At 43.2% G+C, this 17,805-nt stretch overlaps 2 protein-coding genes and 1 long non-coding RNA gene across 4 annotated transcripts; all 3 read right to left on the minus strand.

Moving 5' to 3' along the window:
* Positions 1-261: 261 nt before the first annotated feature.
* Positions 262-5,469, minus strand: LOC143305344 (uncharacterized). The gene has a single exon (XM_076688425.1). The coding sequence runs from the start codon at positions 5,467-5,469 to the stop codon at positions 262-264; it is 5,208 nt and encodes a 1,735-aa protein (XP_076544540.1).
* Positions 5,470-6,760: 1,291 nt separating this feature from the next.
* On the minus strand, positions 6,761-7,627 carry LOC143308266 (uncharacterized). Of its 2 annotated transcripts, none has more exons than XR_013065260.1 (3): positions 7,529-7,627; positions 7,320-7,412; positions 6,761-7,153 (listed from the first exon to the last, which is right to left on the minus strand). It is a non-coding gene; the product is annotated as an uncharacterized LOC143308266 (long non-coding RNA). The 2 variants fall into 2 exon arrangements; XR_013065261.1 differs by having other exon boundaries at positions 7,320-7,407; positions 7,529-7,600.
* An 8,311-nt stretch (positions 7,628-15,938) lies between these two features.
* Positions 15,939-17,021, minus strand: LOC143305346 (uncharacterized). Its single transcript, XM_076688428.1, has one exon. It carries the CDS (start codon positions 17,019-17,021, stop codon positions 15,939-15,941), a length of 1,083 nt encoding a protein of 360 aa, XP_076544543.1.
* Positions 17,022-17,805: the final 784 nt, after the last annotated feature.

The raw sequence follows: 17,805 nt of genomic DNA on the forward strand, positions 1-17,805 counted from the left end.
AACCTCTAGAGTTTTACTAGTACAAATCATGGGTGCTTACACGCTAGTTACAAAGGTAAACTAATTAATAATAATTTTAATATAAAGCAATCAAGTAAAGCAAAGTGAATAAAGAGTAAATATAAAATAACAAATAGCAATTAGCATAGTAAACTAGACCAACCAAAGTAAAGCAAAAAGAATTACGCGGAAAATTCCGGTCGTAGTTTACAAAGAGAAAAAAAGGAAGTTAAAGTTAAAGTATCTTAGCTGGTATCGATGCTAAGAGGCGTCGGTTGGCGATACTGGTAAGGGGCACAGCTTGACGATTGGCCTCTTAACAGTGCCCTTTTCAGTGCGTAGAGTTACCACTCTAACGCATCCATCAGGTCCTGGGTGTAGTTCGGTGACGCGTCCCATCAACCACTTTGTTGGTGGCTGTAAGTCGTCCCGGATAAGCGCCAGGCTGCCGATTTCCAAATTCTCCCGGTAACGACGCCACTTCGGAAACTGTTGGAGATGCTGTAAGTATTCGCGTCTCCATCTTTTCCAGAATTGTGCTCGCATTTGTGAGATTAACCGCCAGCGTGTGTGAAGCGCAGTGCATGGTTCTTCTGGCTCTGGAGGGACGGTGGTTGGTTCCCCTATCAAGAAGTGACCCGGTGTCAAGGCGGCCAGCTCCGAAGGGTCCTCTGATAGTGCGTACAGTGGCCTCGAGTTTAGGCACGCCTCTATTTGACAGAGGAGAGTCGTCAGTTCCTCGAAGGTAAGTGTGGAATCACCGATCACTCTCCGTAGATGGTGCTTTACGGATTTTACCCCTGCCTCCCACGGGCCACCAAAATGCGGCGCATAAGGGGGAATGAACTGCCAGCAGGTGCCGTCTAATGCCAGGGATGCGGCTGCCTCCTGGTAGAATAAAGTAGACTGGCGGAACATAGCGCGGAGCTCTCTGTCTGCTCCCTGGAATACCGTTCCATTGTCGCTAAACAGAGTGGCGCAATGTCCTCGCCTGCCCACAAAGCGACGGAGGGCTGCAAGAAAGGAAGCTGAGGTTAGATCTGACACCGCTTCCAAATGTATTGCCCTGGTAGACAGGCACACGAAGAGGGCGATGTAGCCTTTGTAGGCTTTGTGGCCACGCCCGGGCGAGGTACGTAGCTTAATCGGGCCCGCATAATCCACGCCGGTGGTTAAAAAGGCCCTCCGTGCTGCAGTGCGCTCCTGTGGAAGTTGTCCCATCAGTTGTCCAGCTCTACGTCCGCTGAACCGGGCGCACGTGACGCAGGCGGCGATTTCGGATCGAACCAGTGAGCGGCCTCGGACGATCCAGACTCTTCTCATCAGATGGCTGCGAGTAAGCTGTGGGCCTCCATGGAGCGTGCGGTAATGTGCGTCCCGTATCAGAAGCCTGGCCAACGGACATCTCTTCGCCACAAGGTAAGGATGTTTCTCATTGTACGGCAGAGCCGCGTTTTCTAAGCGCCCTCCTAGCCTTAGTAAGCCCTGGTCGTCTAAGAAAGGTCGACACGAAGAAAGGGGTGAAGCTTTGCGTAGCTCGCCGTGCCGTTGCAGTTGTTCAATCTCCTCCAGGAAACTGGTGTGTTGAGAGAATCTCAGAACTGCTAGGAAGGCGTGGGTGCGCTCCGCTGCTTTAACAAAACCCTTCTCGCAAGGCTGCCCTCGGCTTAGACTGGCAAACCTGAAACACTGGGCAATAACAGATAAAAGGTGCGAGAGGGAGCAGAAGCGGCACAGGAAGTTTTCTCCGAATTTCTCCTTGACGACGTGTACCGTGGCTCCTCTTCTCTCTGCCTCTATTCCCTCGTTGGACTCCGGAAAGGTCGCCGGCCAGAATTCAGGCTGTTCCGGCAACCATTTCGGCCCGTGCCACCACAGATCGGAGTCGACGAGCTCGGCTGGGCTCATTCCTCGGGTTGCCAAGTCCGCTGGATTGTCCGGAGAGCGGATGTGCCGCCAATTGTCTGCCGGTATCTCGTGCTGGATATCGGAGACTCGATGGGCAACGAAGGGTTTCCATTGAGATGCATGGCCGCGGATCCAGTGTAAGGTTACACTTGAATCCGTCCACGCGATGGTCGGGCCAGACATATTAATGCCTTCTTTGACCCGAATCAATAATTTAGATAACAAGGTGGCTCCACACAGTTCCAACTTCGGAATTGTTATAGTCTTTACCGGGGCCACCTTAGTTTTTGCGACCAAAAGCGAGGTCGCTACCGACCCATTGTTATTGACCCGCAGGTACACCGCTGCCGCATATGCTCGCTGCGAGGCGTCACAAAAACCGTGAAGTTTCATCTGGGTGGACGGCTCTGATGAGGCAAATGTCCAGCGTGGGATCTTCAGGGTATCCAATTGCGGCAAGGAGCCTCCGAAGCGCTGCCACATAGTGCAGACGTTCTCTGGCAATTGCTGATCCCAGTCCGCTCCAAGGATCCAGAGGTCCTGCATTAAAATCTTGGCCACGACTAGGACCGGCGCCGCCCAGCCCAGTGGGTCGAAGAGGCCTGCGATTTCCGAAAGGATGGACCTCTTGGTGGTACATTCTCTCACCAGCTCAGCGGCTGCGACTCGAAGGGAGAAGGCATCATCCCTAGGATTCCAGTTCACGCCTAGTGTGCTGATGCCGGACCATTCCTGAAACAGGCGCGTATCAGAAGAGTCGGCTTCTTGAATTTCCGGTATGTTAGATGCCCATTTGCTTAGTTCGAAACCGCCAGCTGTGAAAATTGCCACCACTTCTCTTTTCAAAGCCAGGGTCTCGCTGACATCATCCGCCCCGGTGAGAATATCATCGACATAAGTGTGTCGACGCACCACCGAAGCTGCTCGGGGAAACCGGCTGCTTTCGTCGTTCGCCAGCTGGGCAAGTACCCGTAAAGCTAGGAAAGGCGCACACGCCGTGCCATACGTCACCGTTGTAAGCCGAAAGTCCTGCACTCGTTTGTCGGGAGTGGCGCGCCAAAGGATGCTTTGCCACTTAGTATCCTCTGAATGGACTCGGATCTGTCTGAACATCTTGACAATGTCCGTGGTGAATACGACCCGAAAAAGTCGCCAGCGGGTCAATGCCATCCATAGGTCAGCCTGGAGCTTCTGACCAGTGGCGAGGCAGTCGTTTAGCGATTGGCCCGTGGCTGTACAAAAAGAAGCATTAAAAACGACCCGTAGCTTGGCAGAAGGATCGTGACGCTTGCGTACGGCGTGGTGTGGCAGGTAATACGCAGGCCCTTTATCCGCTCCTTCGGGTGCACCCTGCATGTGCTGTAAAGTCAGGTACTCCATCATAAAATTTCGATACTGCTCTTTCAGCGTAGCATCCGAGGATAGGCATCGTTCACAATTGAAGAGGAGTTTCAACGCCGTCGTCCTGTTGGACTTCAGCGCAGTCAGCGGGTCCTTTACGAAGGGAAGGCGCACCACGTAGCGTCCCGATGGATCTCGAGCATGGGTGTCGAGGAAGTGACGCTCACACTTTTCCTCTTCTTGTGACATCGGAGCCCGTTCTCGAATCTCGTCCAGCTCCCAGAACCGCTGGAGGAGTTGGCTTGTGGAGTCCTCGCCGTGGCAGTGAAGAACCCGAGCGGCCGTCTCCGCCTTGGGTTTGTCGTCGGAGGCTGATCCCATAAGCACCCAGCTAAAGGGGGTGAGTTTCGCTGTTGGAGTACCCTCTGGCCCTCTGCGCGAGTCGTCACCAAAGAGCGTTCCGCAAACATCCGCACCTAAAAGTAAATCTACCCGAGCCGGAACTCCGTACTCGGGGTCAGCAAGTGTGAGACCGGTAATATGCGGCCAAGACTTTGCCACGATGCGTTTGCTCGGGAGCAACGACGTTAGTTTGCGGAGTACCAACGCACGAACTGGTAATCGGAAGTCCGAAGTGTGTCGGGGTCGAACTACAAGTGATATCTCTCCGGTCGCGTGTCCAACCTCATTGTCCTTAACGCCTGAGATGGCCACTCGCACCGCCCGCCGTGGAAGACGTAGCGCCTGAGCGACCCACGATGAGACGAGAGAGGTATCGGAGCCGGTGTCCAGAAGGGCTCGGACCTCTACGGTTTCTCCTGATGGCGCCTCCAATCTCACCTTGGCGGTTGCGAGTAAGGCCACGGCTTTTGAACCAACCGATAGAGAGAGGGTAGTCACCTGCTGAGTTGCGTCGTCAGACGTCGAGGCAGCGTCTTCTCGTGCCGGCTGTCCGCCTTCACGGCCTGGTGCGCTTGCCGGTGGAGCCGTCAGCGCCTCGTGCAGTAACGTATGGTGTCGCTTGCTACAAGCTAAACAGACTTGTTTAGACGGACACTTACCCACTTCGTGTCCTACATTCAAACAGCTCAGGCAGGCCTTCAGCTGTTGGACGCGCTCCTTGCGTTTTGCCGGCGACAGCGCCTTGAATTTATAACAAAATCCTAGACCGTGGGTGCCCGAACACCCCGGACATTTCCGGGCCGGGGGCGACTTTGATGCTGCGGCTAAGACGTTAGAGTTAACGCCTTCTGCTGATGCTCCTCCTTTTGTTTTAGGTTTGATTTCCTTGGAACTAGTCGGCGACACAGCGTGGAGCGATGGGTCCGTCATGCCTGCAGCGCCTAAAGCTTGGATCCGGTTCTCCAAGAACTGCGATAATTGCTGAAACCGCGGGATTTCCCGGCTATCCGCCAAAGAAGTCTCCCAAGCAAGGTGAGTAGTTTTGTCAAGCTTTTGGCTTAGTAAGTATACAAACCACTCATCCCATGAAGTAACGGGTTTCCTCAGCGCAACGTACGCCCTAATCGCCTGGCGGAAAGTGTCTAAAAGCCGCTTCAATTCGCCAGCTGACTGCTGCAGGGCTGGTGGGCACGAGAGGAGCGCTCGATGATGGGAAAACGATAACAGACGAATGTTACCGTACGGGGCTTCCAGATCGTCCCATGCTCCCCTGAAGCCGGAGTCCGTTGTCGGCGTATTCCGAATGACCTCGGCGGCCTCACCTGTCAAACTAAACTTCAAATAGAGTAGCTTCTGTACATCAGGTAAGTGGCTGACGTCATGGACTAGACTTTTAAAAAGGTCGCGAAAGCTCTCCCATTGTAACGGATCGCCCGAAAATTTCGGCAAATCAATTTTTGGCAGTTGCGGGTGGGGCGGAGGCGCAATATTGGACGGTTGGACTTGCGAGGAGCAAGGGGACGGCAGCTCTTTCAGGTGATGGGAAATCATGGAGGCTGCGTCGAGGTAAGCTTCTTCTGTGACCGAAAAGGCGTCCTCTTTGACGTATGAACTAGAACTCGCCTCCTTGCATCTCATCAATTTACGGTGTCCGCTAAGGAACGTGTCCCAGTATCGGTTGAGCAAACCCTGTCTCTGCTCTAAAACCGCTCCCGTCAGCTTGTCCTTTCCTAACTTGCATACGTTAGCCCAGAATCTTTGTATCCACCCCGCTACTTCCTCTTGTTCACGCAGAAGATCCGAAAAGGACGTAGTCATGATCGCAATTCAAGGCGAAATTTAATTTAATATTTCGATAGAGAACCACTGAGACCGTACTTCTAAGCCTTTCAACGCGTACCGTAATGTTGGTAAATATTACTCGCGCTGACTTACCCAAAGTCGTTAGGCTCTCGGCGTGACGTTACAGAGCGTGGTCGTTGCCGTTGATTCATATTCCATAGCAGCAACGCTGATGGTGGCCGCGATAGATTGAGTCCTCACCTGAAAAATGGTATGGTGTATACGTGGTGCTAAAATAATTAAGGTAATTAGTATACTGAACCTAATGCATGTGAATTCTTAAAGCCTTAAAAAAAATTGGTAATTAAATTAAACTACAAGGCAGTGGATACAGTATCTGTGGGGATGAATAGAGCTTATTCATCCAACTCTACTTATTATATATATTGACAATAATTTTATCTAAATAGTTACGTAATTACCATCAATTTGTTATACTGATTTATTTATTGTTCCGTCAAATTTCGCCGCGGCGTATTTTCCGCGGTTGGAAATCTGTAGGAAAATGAGCGAGGTGCCGGATCGCGTTTACCGAAGCGCAGGAGTCTTGAAAAAGCGGAAGCAATGAACTCCACAGCAACGTGTTGCGTAGTTTTAGCAAAAACTCGTTGTATTTAATAAATTAACAGGTAGTCTTAGGAATAAAAAGTTTATATTTCAATCCTCTATTCACTGAATTAATCCGCGTTATTGCGGTTCGCCGAAGCACTTGGTTCGAGCGAAGCGCCAGAAAAAGAAAAAAGGAGAGATTTGCGGATATGAATTCTCCGAAAAGCGTTCGCGAGAGTTTCTTTGAAACAAGAGTGAGTCCCGTCGCAGAGCGACGACAGGCTCGCACCTCTCCCTCTCTCTCCCGGCGTCCTCGCCCCACACCGCTGGCCAACGGCGTGAGAGAGACGGGCGCCGATGAAAGAGGGATGGCAATACGACAGAAGTCAGTCGCGTTAGACATTCGGGAAACAGTTCGCTCGAACATTTATTATTTATTATTTTGGTTTTATCTACTTACTTGACGGATTTTATGTTTTTACCTATTGACTCTATTTTATTATATCTTATTTATTTACGTATTTACTTTACTTAATTACATACTGGATTCTAGTCATTTACTTATTGGATTATCTTATTTTATTTTATTTTATGTTATTTTATTTCTTTATTTATTTATTCATTATTTATAGCTTATTTTAGTTATACAAGCACTGGATATTATTCATTTAATTCCTGGTTCTTAGCTAACGGATACGACAAAGGTATGATACTTACGTGTACGTCGATTATTTTGGTATAACCACAGATACTGGAGGTAACACACGTAAGACAGTAAAGCACATTGACGTCATGGTGTATACCCCATTATCTTCCCATTGAAGAATAAACGGAGGTGATGAGGAGTGGTGGCAGTCTGAAAGAAATTGAATAATGTAGAGGCTGGCAAAGCGTAATGAATAGAAAGAGTTACCTGTATAACCTACAAAGGAAGAATAATATAAATTAAATAGAGCAAACGGTGATATTAAATAATAAACAACGGTAACCGGAAACTCATCTTTTGGTAGTATGCTGGTGTTGCATTCTCCTTTTGCTGGGAGGAGCATAAAAGAACAAGTATAAACCATAACGGTGCGATGTAGAGTGCGGTGACCCGGTCCAACGATACCTAAGGGGTTACAAGTAAAATAGTATGAGAAAGAGGAGAGTATAGAACTCGAAAATAGCAAGCTACAGTAGAGTACGGATTCCTACACCGATAGGCAATAGGAAAAGGTGTATAAAGAGAAAGTAGGTCTATAATTTGTAAACTGAAAATAGATATGTGTACTCACCAGTGGTACATGGAAATAATATCATCCTTTCCTGGATATATCTTCAGGAATTCAAAAGGTATTTAGACTATAAGGGGAGTAATGGTTACTATACTATATTGGAAGGAAATGAAGGTATAAAAAAAAAAACAAATAAAAAAATTAGTTTATACTTGCTATGATAAGGTGGAAATATATACAGTATTAAATAATGTTACGGGATTACTTACCTTGTTAAGTGATTCGCAAAGCCGGAAGGGTGGTAATTGAGTACTGGATAGGACAACATAAGAGAGTGACTGAAATTAGTTATTGTAATAATGACAGATACTGCGTACAGGTTATAGTGCTGTGTGACACAACACCATCACGTTACGATCGGCCATACAGTACTACGCACATAGAGCGGCATGTCTATGACACGGATGGGTCTAGGGTTAATCCATAGAATAGGTGTACTTAGATGGTTGTGCCCGGTAAAAAATATGTAACATAGAATAAATAGGGGCAATAGGTGAAAACGAGAGTCCAGTATATCTGGACCCGGGAGAAACTATTTGCTGTGATAGGAAACATGACATGTGAATACTAAAATCAGGAGACCCGAGTATATTAAGACGAGCTATATTGAACACTATTGCTAGGGTAAATAGTTAGGAAGCTGTTAAGTTGGAAAACTCCCGAAAGTTTCGATATAGAGTTTTCGGAAAAGAGTTTTGAATAAGGAGGTTAACTAATTGATTAATGATTGAACTAGACCTTAGTATAAACGTAAACAGTGGTATGTAAAGAAATAAAAGAGGGGAAAATAAATGGTGAAGTTAATATAGGTAGGCTTCAAGGGTGGGACTGAAGTAATGCCGAAAGGCGGTTCCGGTCCTACCCTGCCTAGGTAAAGGAAAACGAAAAAAAAAAAAAAAAAGAAGATATAGTACCAATGATATTGTTATTATATGTACATTGATCTGTGGGAAGGAATCAATATATTACATAATATCTAATGTAGATATAGTAATAATGATATTGTTATTAAATGTACATTGATCTGTGAGAAGTAATCAGTATATTACGTTATATCGAATGTAGATATATTACTAACGATATTGCTATTGAATGTACATTGATCTGTGGGAATCAATCAGTATATTACAATATATCTAATGTAGATATAGTGCTAATGATATTGTTATTAAATGTACATTGATCTGGGGGAAGCAAACAGGATATTACATTATCTCCAACGCAGATATAGAAATAATGGCATTGTTTCTAAATGTATATTACATATCTAATGTAGATATAGTACTAACGATATTGTTACTAAATGTACATTGATCTGTCGGAATGAATCTGTGTATGACAGTATATCTAGTGTAGATATAGTAATAATGATATTGTTATTAAATGTACATTGATCTGCGGTAATGAGTCATTATATTACATTATATCGAATGTAGATATAGTGCTGATGATATTGTTACTAAATGTACATTGATCTGTTGGAAGGAATCAGTATATGACACTATATCTAATGTAGATATAGTGCTAATGATATTGTTATTAAATGTACATTGATCTGTGGGTAGTAATCAGTATATTACATTATATCTAATTTAGATATGGTAATAATGACATTGGTATTAAATGTAGCTACATTGATCTGTGGGAATGAATCAGTATATTACATTATATCGAATGTAGATATAGTAACAATGATATTGTTATCAAATGTACATTGATCTGTGGGAAGGAATCAGTACATTACATTACATCTACTGTCGATATGGTAATAATGACATTGGTACTAAATGTAGGTACATTGATCTCTTAGAATGAATCACTATATGACATTAAATCTAATGTAGATATAGTAATAATGATATTGTTATTAAATGTACATTGATCTGTGGGTAGTAATCAGTATATAACATTATATCTAATGTAGATATGGTATTAATGACATTGGTATTAAATGTAGCTACATTGATCTGTTGGAATGAATCACTATATTACATTATATCGAATGTAGATACCGCACCAATGATATTGGTATTAAATGTACATTGATCTGTGGGAAGGAATCAGTATATTACTTCATACCGAATGTAGATATAGTACTAATGATATTGTTATTAAATGTACATTGATCAGTGGGAATGAATCTGTATATTACATTATATCTAATGTAGATATGGTAATAATGATATCGTTATTAAATGTATACTACATATCTAATGTAGATATAGTACTAATGATATTGTTATTAAATGTACATTGATCTGTAGGAATGAATCAGTATATTACATTATATCGAATGTAGATATAGTACCAATGATATTGTTATTAAATGTACACTGATCTGTGCGAGGGAATCAGTATATTACCTTATATCTAATGTAGATATGGTAATAATGATACTGTTATTAAATGTACATTACCTATCTAATGTAGATATAGTACTAATGATATTGTTATTAAATGTACATTGATCTGTGGGAAGGAATCAGTATATCACATTATGCCCAACGCAGATATAGTCATAATGGCATTGTTTGTAAATGTATGTTAATTATCTAATGTAGATATAGTAATAATGATATTGTTATTAAATGTACATTGATTTGTGGGAATGAATCAATATATTACATTATATCGAATGTAGATATAGTGCTAATGACATTGTTATTAGATGTACATTGATCAATGGGTAGCAATCAGTATATTACATTACATCTCATGTGGATATCGTAATAATGACATTGGTGTTAAATGTACATTACATATCTAATGTAGATATAGTACTAATGATATTGTTATTAAATGTACATTGATCTGTGGGAATGAATCAGTATATTACATTATGTCTAATATAGATATGGTAATAATGATATGGTTTTTACGTGTACATTACATATCTAATGTAGACATAGTACTAATGATATTGTTATTAAATGTACATTGATCTGTGGGAATGAATCAGTATATGACATTAAATCTAATGTAAATATAGTAATAATGATATTGTTATTAAATGTACATCGATATGTGGGAAGTCGATATGTCGAAATATGTCCGTCAGGCCCCTTCCCTTGAGTTAAATCTGCAAATATCTTGCAAACGATGCGAGCTATGGCAAAATATTAAGAGACCTTTTTTGTAGGAAATTAAGTTTCCTACTATTTATGTTCTATGATATTTTTTGATCAGATGCGGAGTTTTCGAGATATATCAAGATATTTAAAAGTTCCGAAGCCGCACCAACATAATAGAGATACAGAAACACCGTGGCCCCTTTCTGTGAGATAACTCTGCACTATTGCCAGCTGCAAATGCCAGTTCCAGCTTAGCTGCGCAGAAGAAGAACAACAAGAAGAAGAAATATCTCGAAATATTTCCGTCAGGCCCCTTCCCTTGAGCTAAATCTGCAAATATCTCGGAAACGATGCGATCTATGGCAAAATGTTAATAGACCTTTTTGGTAGAGAATTAAGTTTCCTACTTTTTATGTTCTATGATATTTTTTGATCAGATGCGTAGTTCTCGCGATATATCAAGATATTTAAAAGTTGCGAAGCCGCACCAACATAATAAAGATACAGAAACACCGTGGCCCCTTTCTTCCAAATAACTCTGCACTATTGCGAGCTGGAAATGCCATTTCCAGTTTAGCTGTGCAGAAGAAGAACAACAAGAAGAAGAAATATCTCGAAATATGTCCGTCAGGCCCCTTCCCTTGAGTTAAATCTGCAAATATCTTGGAAACGATGCGAGCTATGGCAAAATGTTGAGAGACCTTTTTTGTAGAGAATTCAGTTTCCTACTATTCATGTTCTATGATGTTTTTTGATGAGATGCGTAGTTTTCGAGATATATCAAGATATTTAAAAGTTCCGAAGCCGCACAAACATAATAAAGATACAGAAACACAGCGGCCCCTTTCTTTGAGATAACTCTGCACTATTGCGAGCTGGAAATGCCACCTCCAGCTTAGCTGTGCTGAAGAGGAACAACAAGAAGAAGAAATATCTCGAAATATGTCCGTCAGGCCCCTTCCTTTGAGCTAAATCTGCAAATATCTCGGAAACGATGCGAGCTATGGCAAAATGATGAGAGACCTTTTTTGTAGAGAATTAAGTTTTCTACTATTTATGTTCTATGATATTTTTGGATCAGATGCGTAGTTTTCGAGATATATCAAGATATTTAAAAGTTCCGAAGCCGCACCAACATAATAGAGATACAGAAACACCGTGGCCCCTTTCTGTGAGATAACTCTGCACTATTGCCAGCTGCAAATGCCAGTTCCAGCTTAGCTGTGCAGAAGAAGCACAACAAGAACAAGAAATATCTCGGAACATGTCTGTCAGGCCCGTTCCCTTGAGCTAAATCTGCAAATATCTCGGAAACAGTGCGAGCTATGGCAAAATATTAAGAGATCTTTTTCGTAGGAAATTGAGTTTCCTACTATTTATGTTCTATGATATTTTTTGATCAGATGCGTAGTTTTCGAGATACATCGAAATACTTAAAAGTTCCGAAGCCGCACGAACATAATAAAGATTCAGAAACACCGTGGTCTCTTTCTTTGATATAACTCTGCACTATTGCGAGCTGGAAATGCCACTTCCAGTTTAGCTGTGCAGAAGAAGAACAACAAGAAGAAGAAATATTTCGAAATATATCCGTCAGGCCCCTTCCCTTGAGCTAAATCTGCAAATATCTCGGAAACGATGCGAGCTATGGCAAAATGTTAAGAGACCTTTTTTGTAGGAAATTAAGTCTCCTACTTTATGTTCTACGATATTTTTTGAACAGATGCGTAGTTTTCGAGATATATCGAGACATTTAAAAGTTCCGAAGCCGCAGCATAATAAAGATACAGAAACACCGTGGCCCCTTTCTTTGAGATAACTATGCACTACTGCGAGCTGCAAATGCCAGTTCCAGCTTAGCTGTGCAGAAGAAGCACAACAAGAACAAGAAATATCTCGGAATATGTCCGTAAGGCCCCTTCCCTTGAGGTAAATCTGCAAATATCTCGGAAACGATGCGAGCTATGACAAAATGTTAACAGACCTTTTTTGTAGAGAATTAAGTTTCCTACTTTTTATGTTCTATGATATTTTTTGATCAGATGCGTAGTTTTCGAGATATATCGAGATATTTAAAAGTTCCGAAGCCGCACAAACATAATAAAGATACATAAACACCGTGGCCTCTTTCTTTGAGATAACTCTGCACTATTCCCATCTGCAAATGCCACTTCCAGCTTCGCTGTGCAGAAGAAAGACAACAAGAAGAAGAAATATCTCGAAATATGTCCGTCAGGCCCCTTCCCTGGAGCTATATCTGCAAATATCTCGGAAACGATGCGAGTTATGGCAAAATGTTAAGAGACCTTTTTTGTAAGAAATTATGTTTCCTGCTATTTATCTTGTATGATATTTTTTGATCAGATGCGTAGTTTTCCAGATATATCAAGATATTTCAAAGTTCCGAAGCCGCACCAACATAATAGAGATACCGAAACACCGTGGCCCCTTTCTGTGAGATAACTCTGCACTATTGCCAGCTGCAAATGCCAGTTCCAGCTTAGCTGTGCAGAAGAAGCACAACAAGAACAAGAAATATCTCGGAATATGTCCGTCAGGCCCCTTCCCTTGAGCTAAATCTGCAAATATCTCGGAAACAATGCGAGCTATGGCAAAATGTTCAGAGACCTTTTTTGTAGAGAATTAAGTTTCCTACTATTGATGTTCTATGATATTTTTTGATCAGATGCGTAGTTTTCGAGATACATCGAAATACTTAAAAGTTCCGAAGCCGCACGAACATAATAAAGATTCAGAAACACCGTGGTCTCTTTCTTTGATATAACTCTGCACTATTCCGAGCTGCAAATGCCACTTCCAGCTTAGCAGTGCAGAAGAAGCACAACAAGAACAAGAAATATCTTGGAATATGTCGGTCAGGCCCCTTCCCTTGAGCTAAATCTGCAAATATCTCAGAAACGATGCGAGCTATGGCAAAATGTTAAGAGACCTTTTTTGTAGGAAATTAAGTTTCCTACTATTTATGTTCTATGATATTTTTTAATCAGATGCGTAGTTCTCGAGATATATCAAGATATTTAAAAGTTCCGAAGCCGCACCAACATTTTTTTTTTTTTTTTTTTTTTACGAGGGGGAAAAATGCTTTACGCACGGCGAGCTGATGGTCGCTCGGGAGTGTGGGGCTGCTACAATTGTAGCTTACCCACTAAAAAACCCACCTCGGTTTCACCATCGTGCTGCCGGTCGCGGAGAAACCGCGCCCCCGGAACCGCTATTGAGCATTACTTCGTGGGCGGGACGACATTTTCGGCTACAAGACAGAGCGGGTTAACTATCCATACCCTAGTCCTTAATAAAGGGCGCGTCTTTCCTGGGCCAATGCCCTTTATTGGCCTCCATATATCACCTATCAGGGAGCCTTTTACTCGTACGTTTTTGTCATAAAATCGTAAAATACTAAAGGAGTGTCCCTCCGTCCTCCAATAAGATACTTAAAACCATAAAATCTATATGTTTCATTTATAAAGAAGGTAAATGGTCAATTTTTAAAAATCAAACATTGTCAATTAGTAATAATAAAAACTTATCAAAAGGCTTAACCCTCAGGAGTCTACAGTTTCACAAGTAAGATCAACTTGCTCTGCAGTACCTAAATTTTTCTATATACAGGGGGTCTCAAAAGACCGGTCTAAAGGTAGTGAGGATGAACAAACCGCTATTACTAGAGCATATTAAGAGGTGAGTAGAAATTAGCTAATATAAATAAATAATTAAAACAGACAAACATACAGGTTTTTTCATAGTATACATAATTATATAAATAAGCGGAGAATAGATTGTGCACATCCATTCATCATTATTTTCATGCTTTCAATGTTTTATTTAACCTCTACCCCTTCTTCTTCTTCTTCTTCTTCTTCTTCTTCTTCTTCTTCTTGTTCCTTCTCTTGCTCTTTTCCTCTCATAATCTTCTTTCTCCCTCAAGGTCGCGGTTATGTATGCTATTACAAAACTTCTCGTAGCTTCTTCTTTGAGGAATTTCATGAAACTACCTTTGTTAAACTCTGCGTGTAGGAGGGAGCACAACTGTGCCCTATCTCTGCTCCATCTACTACACTCAAATAGAAAGTGTTCTGGGTTATCCTCACATCCTGGACAAAACCAGCAGTCAGCTCCGTTTTGACCGCCTTTTTTTATTTTCTTGAGAAAGGTTCCAAAGCACCCATGGCCCGTCAGCACCTGGGTCAGGTGGAAATTAAGAAGACTGGGCCCCCAGGCGCGCCACTCCTTTATTACCGGGATCAGACTATTAGTCCATCTTCCTTTATCTGAATTTTCCCATTTATGCTGCCATCTTTCCATCGTGATGGCGCGTGCACTTTCTTTGATTCTCCCTGTACTCTCGCCGTCTTTGTCCTGTTCTTCCTCTTTTTTGTTGTATATCTCCTCCCTTTCACGGATAATTAACTCTATCGGGATCTCCCCCGTTATAACACACAACGCATCAGCAGACACCGTCCTATACGCGTGTGCGACTCTTAGTAACGCAGTACGTTGCGTGCTACGGAGGATACCTGCATTACCCGTGCTCTCGAGTCCCTTAGCCCAGATTGGAGCCGCGTAGAGAACAACCGACTCTACCACTTTGTAATATAATTTGCGGGCCACATTCCCTGCCCCGTTTATGTTTGGCATGAGCTGTGCCAGTGTGTTTGCGTATTTTAGGGCTTTATTACAGGCAGTTATAATGTGCATTTTAAATATTCTGCTCATCTCGAACGTGACCCCCAAGTATTTAGCTTTTCGCGCTGTCTTAATTTGTTGTTCCCCACACTTTATTTTCAGGCCCCCTGCCACTTTTCTGTCTGTAAGCAGGATGGCTTCTGTTTTGTGGTGTGCGAGGCTAAGCCCCTCCTTCTCGTACTACGCCCCCATTTCTCTAATTGTAGACTCGGCCACTGATGTCATCCTAGCTAGATTTTTGTCAATTATGATGACACCTATGTCATCAGCATATCCAACTAGGTGCACGTCCCTTCTTGTACTAATCCTCAGGAGGTCGTCATACACCAGGTTCCATAAAAGAGGGCCGATGACCGACCCCTGAGGAACGCCCCCAAACACCTGGTACCTGCAGTCAGTATCCTTACCCTTGTATATAATCCATCTGTCCTGCAGGTAACTACGTACTATGTTAATTAGCATTTCCGGGAAGCCTCTCTGTCGCATATTTCTTACAATACTGCTCCACCTGATGGTGTTGAACGCGTTTTTCACGTCCAACAGCACCAGGAGGCAGTGTCTTCTAACTTTTCTGGCCTTATCGCAATGCGACATCACCATTTTCATGGCATCCAAGGTTGAGCTGCCCTTCCGAAAGCCAAATTGGTTTGGTGCAAAATCCTCATCTTTTAGTGCCTGCAGTAGTTTCTCCTTTACTACATGCTCAAAGATTTTAGCTATGCATGATATGATCGTGAGAGGCCTATAGGCCCTTTCAGCACCGGTGGCCGCCTTCCCCTTAGGCAGTAACACCAACCTACCGGTCTTCCATGCTGCTGGCCAATACCCTCGGGTGTAACAGGTATTAAAAATGCATGCCAACCATCTTGATGCTTTTAGGCCTAGCTCCTTTGCCACCGCTGAGGTAACCCCATCTGGATCGGGGGCCTTCTTCGAGGACATCTTGGACGCAATCTCCTGGACGGGTGATGACTTCTTTTTCTCTAGGTACGTATTCTTCCTCTTTTTCTTTTGTATAGGTACTTTCATTTTCCTGGTCACTTACGTTCTCCGGATTTAATATAAATAGCTTTTTAACTACTTCGTCCACTTCCTTTTCATTTAGGACATCCGGTCTTGTTGTCTTGTTTTTTATAGTTCTGGTGACCAGTTTATATGGTCTGCCCCATATATCGGCGTCAACTTCTTTTAGCAATGTGGCCCAGCTATCTCTCTTGGATTTCCTTATTACCAGGTTCAATTCTGATTTGCATCTTTTAAATTCCTTCCATGATATTTCAATGGTATCATGGTCGGTCCTAGCCTTGTCTCGAGTATATTTTCTCCTAGCTCTGTTTGCTGCCGCCCTTTTTTCTGCAATCTCATTATTCCACCACGGTACTGGTGTGCGGTTATTTTTGCTTAGACCTGTATATCGGGTGTGTTTGTTTACCATTTTATTTATACCATCCACGAACCTATCCACCTCCAAGGTAGTGTCGGTACGCGCTATTTTATCGTATTTTTCATCACCGTATTTATTGAGGAAGGTTTTTACAAAGTTTTTCTCATCCAACACTCCTTTCTTTAGTTCGAAAGGGGAGGTACCACCCGCTACTGTTTGCTTCATATGATATGCATGAAGAAGGTACCTATGGTCCGAGACCGAATAAACTCCTATGACCACCGAGTCATGTAGGTCCTGTAGGGCTAGTTTATTGCAGATCATTATGTCAATTTTTGATCCACTGCCGCGGTCACATGTGGCACCTCCTTTCATGACGGTGGGAAGGAGATCTACCGAGTTGCAGAATTGGAACAGTATCCTACCCCTACTGCACCATTTATCTGAACCCCAGAGTGGGGATCTAGAGTTAAAGTCCCCCATAACGATGATGCCTTGGTTGCTCTTTAGAGTTTTAATCGACTTAGCCAACGAGACTAGCATCGCTTCAAACTCATTTGTATGCACGTTAGGTGATGCATACACACCTATAATAAACAAGTCGTTATACTTAATTATGACAAAACCATTTCCGCTAACTATGAGGGATATTTCTCTCCCGTTTGCAATACCTTTATCCGTAACATATATCGTGGCCCGCCCTGTACTATCACTAAACCAATTTTCCGGCACACGATAGGGTTCTGAAACTGCCACTAGGTCGACATCGTATTTGTTTGTGGTCGCCGTCAGTAAATCGTGGGCAGTTCTGCAGTGATTTAAATTTATTTGCAAAATGTTAATTTTCCCTTTTGTTTTTCATGGCCTCCTTGTATTTCTGACACTTGACTGATGCCGCTCCGTGTCTAACCATCTCTTCAGGCAGATTATCTGCAACGCACAGCCTGCACTTAGGTTCTTTAGTGCATTCGCGCATTTGGTGGCCCTGGCTACCGCATTTCCTGCAGTACCCCCCCCCCCCCCCCCCCGCCTTCCTTGTTGCTCTTGCAGTTATTAGCCACATGCCCCAGGTCATGGCAGCGGTAGCAGCGCAAAAGGCGTGGAATCTCCTTTACTGGTACGATTGTCCACCCTATCTTGATTTTACCTTTCCTAATTAGTTTCGCCATATCAGTAGCTGGGCCCTCTATTATCGCAATCTTGTTTTGCCTGGGGTCAACCCGGAGGACTTTTACCCTGCTATCCAATGCATTGTGTCCTAGTTCCCTTTTCATTGCATCTAATATTTCCTGCTCCTCCACTGAGGGGTCTACTCCCCTTAGTTCCA

Source organism: Osmia lignaria, chromosome 1 (genome assembly GCF_051020975.1).
Source record: "Osmia lignaria lignaria isolate PbOS001 chromosome 1, iyOsmLign1, whole genome shotgun sequence".
NCBI classification, from domain to species: domain Eukaryota; kingdom Metazoa; phylum Arthropoda; class Insecta; order Hymenoptera; family Megachilidae; genus Osmia; species Osmia lignaria.

Excerpts from the sequence above, each read along its gene's own strand:
- LOC143305344 (XM_076688425.1), bottom strand. The coding sequence starts at position 5,469 with ATGACTACGTCCTTTTCGGATCTTCTGCGTGAACAAGAGGAAGTAGCG.
- LOC143305346 (XM_076688428.1), bottom strand. The coding sequence starts at position 17,021 with ATGCTAGTCTCGTTGGCTAAGTCGATTAAAACTCTAAAGAGCAACCAA.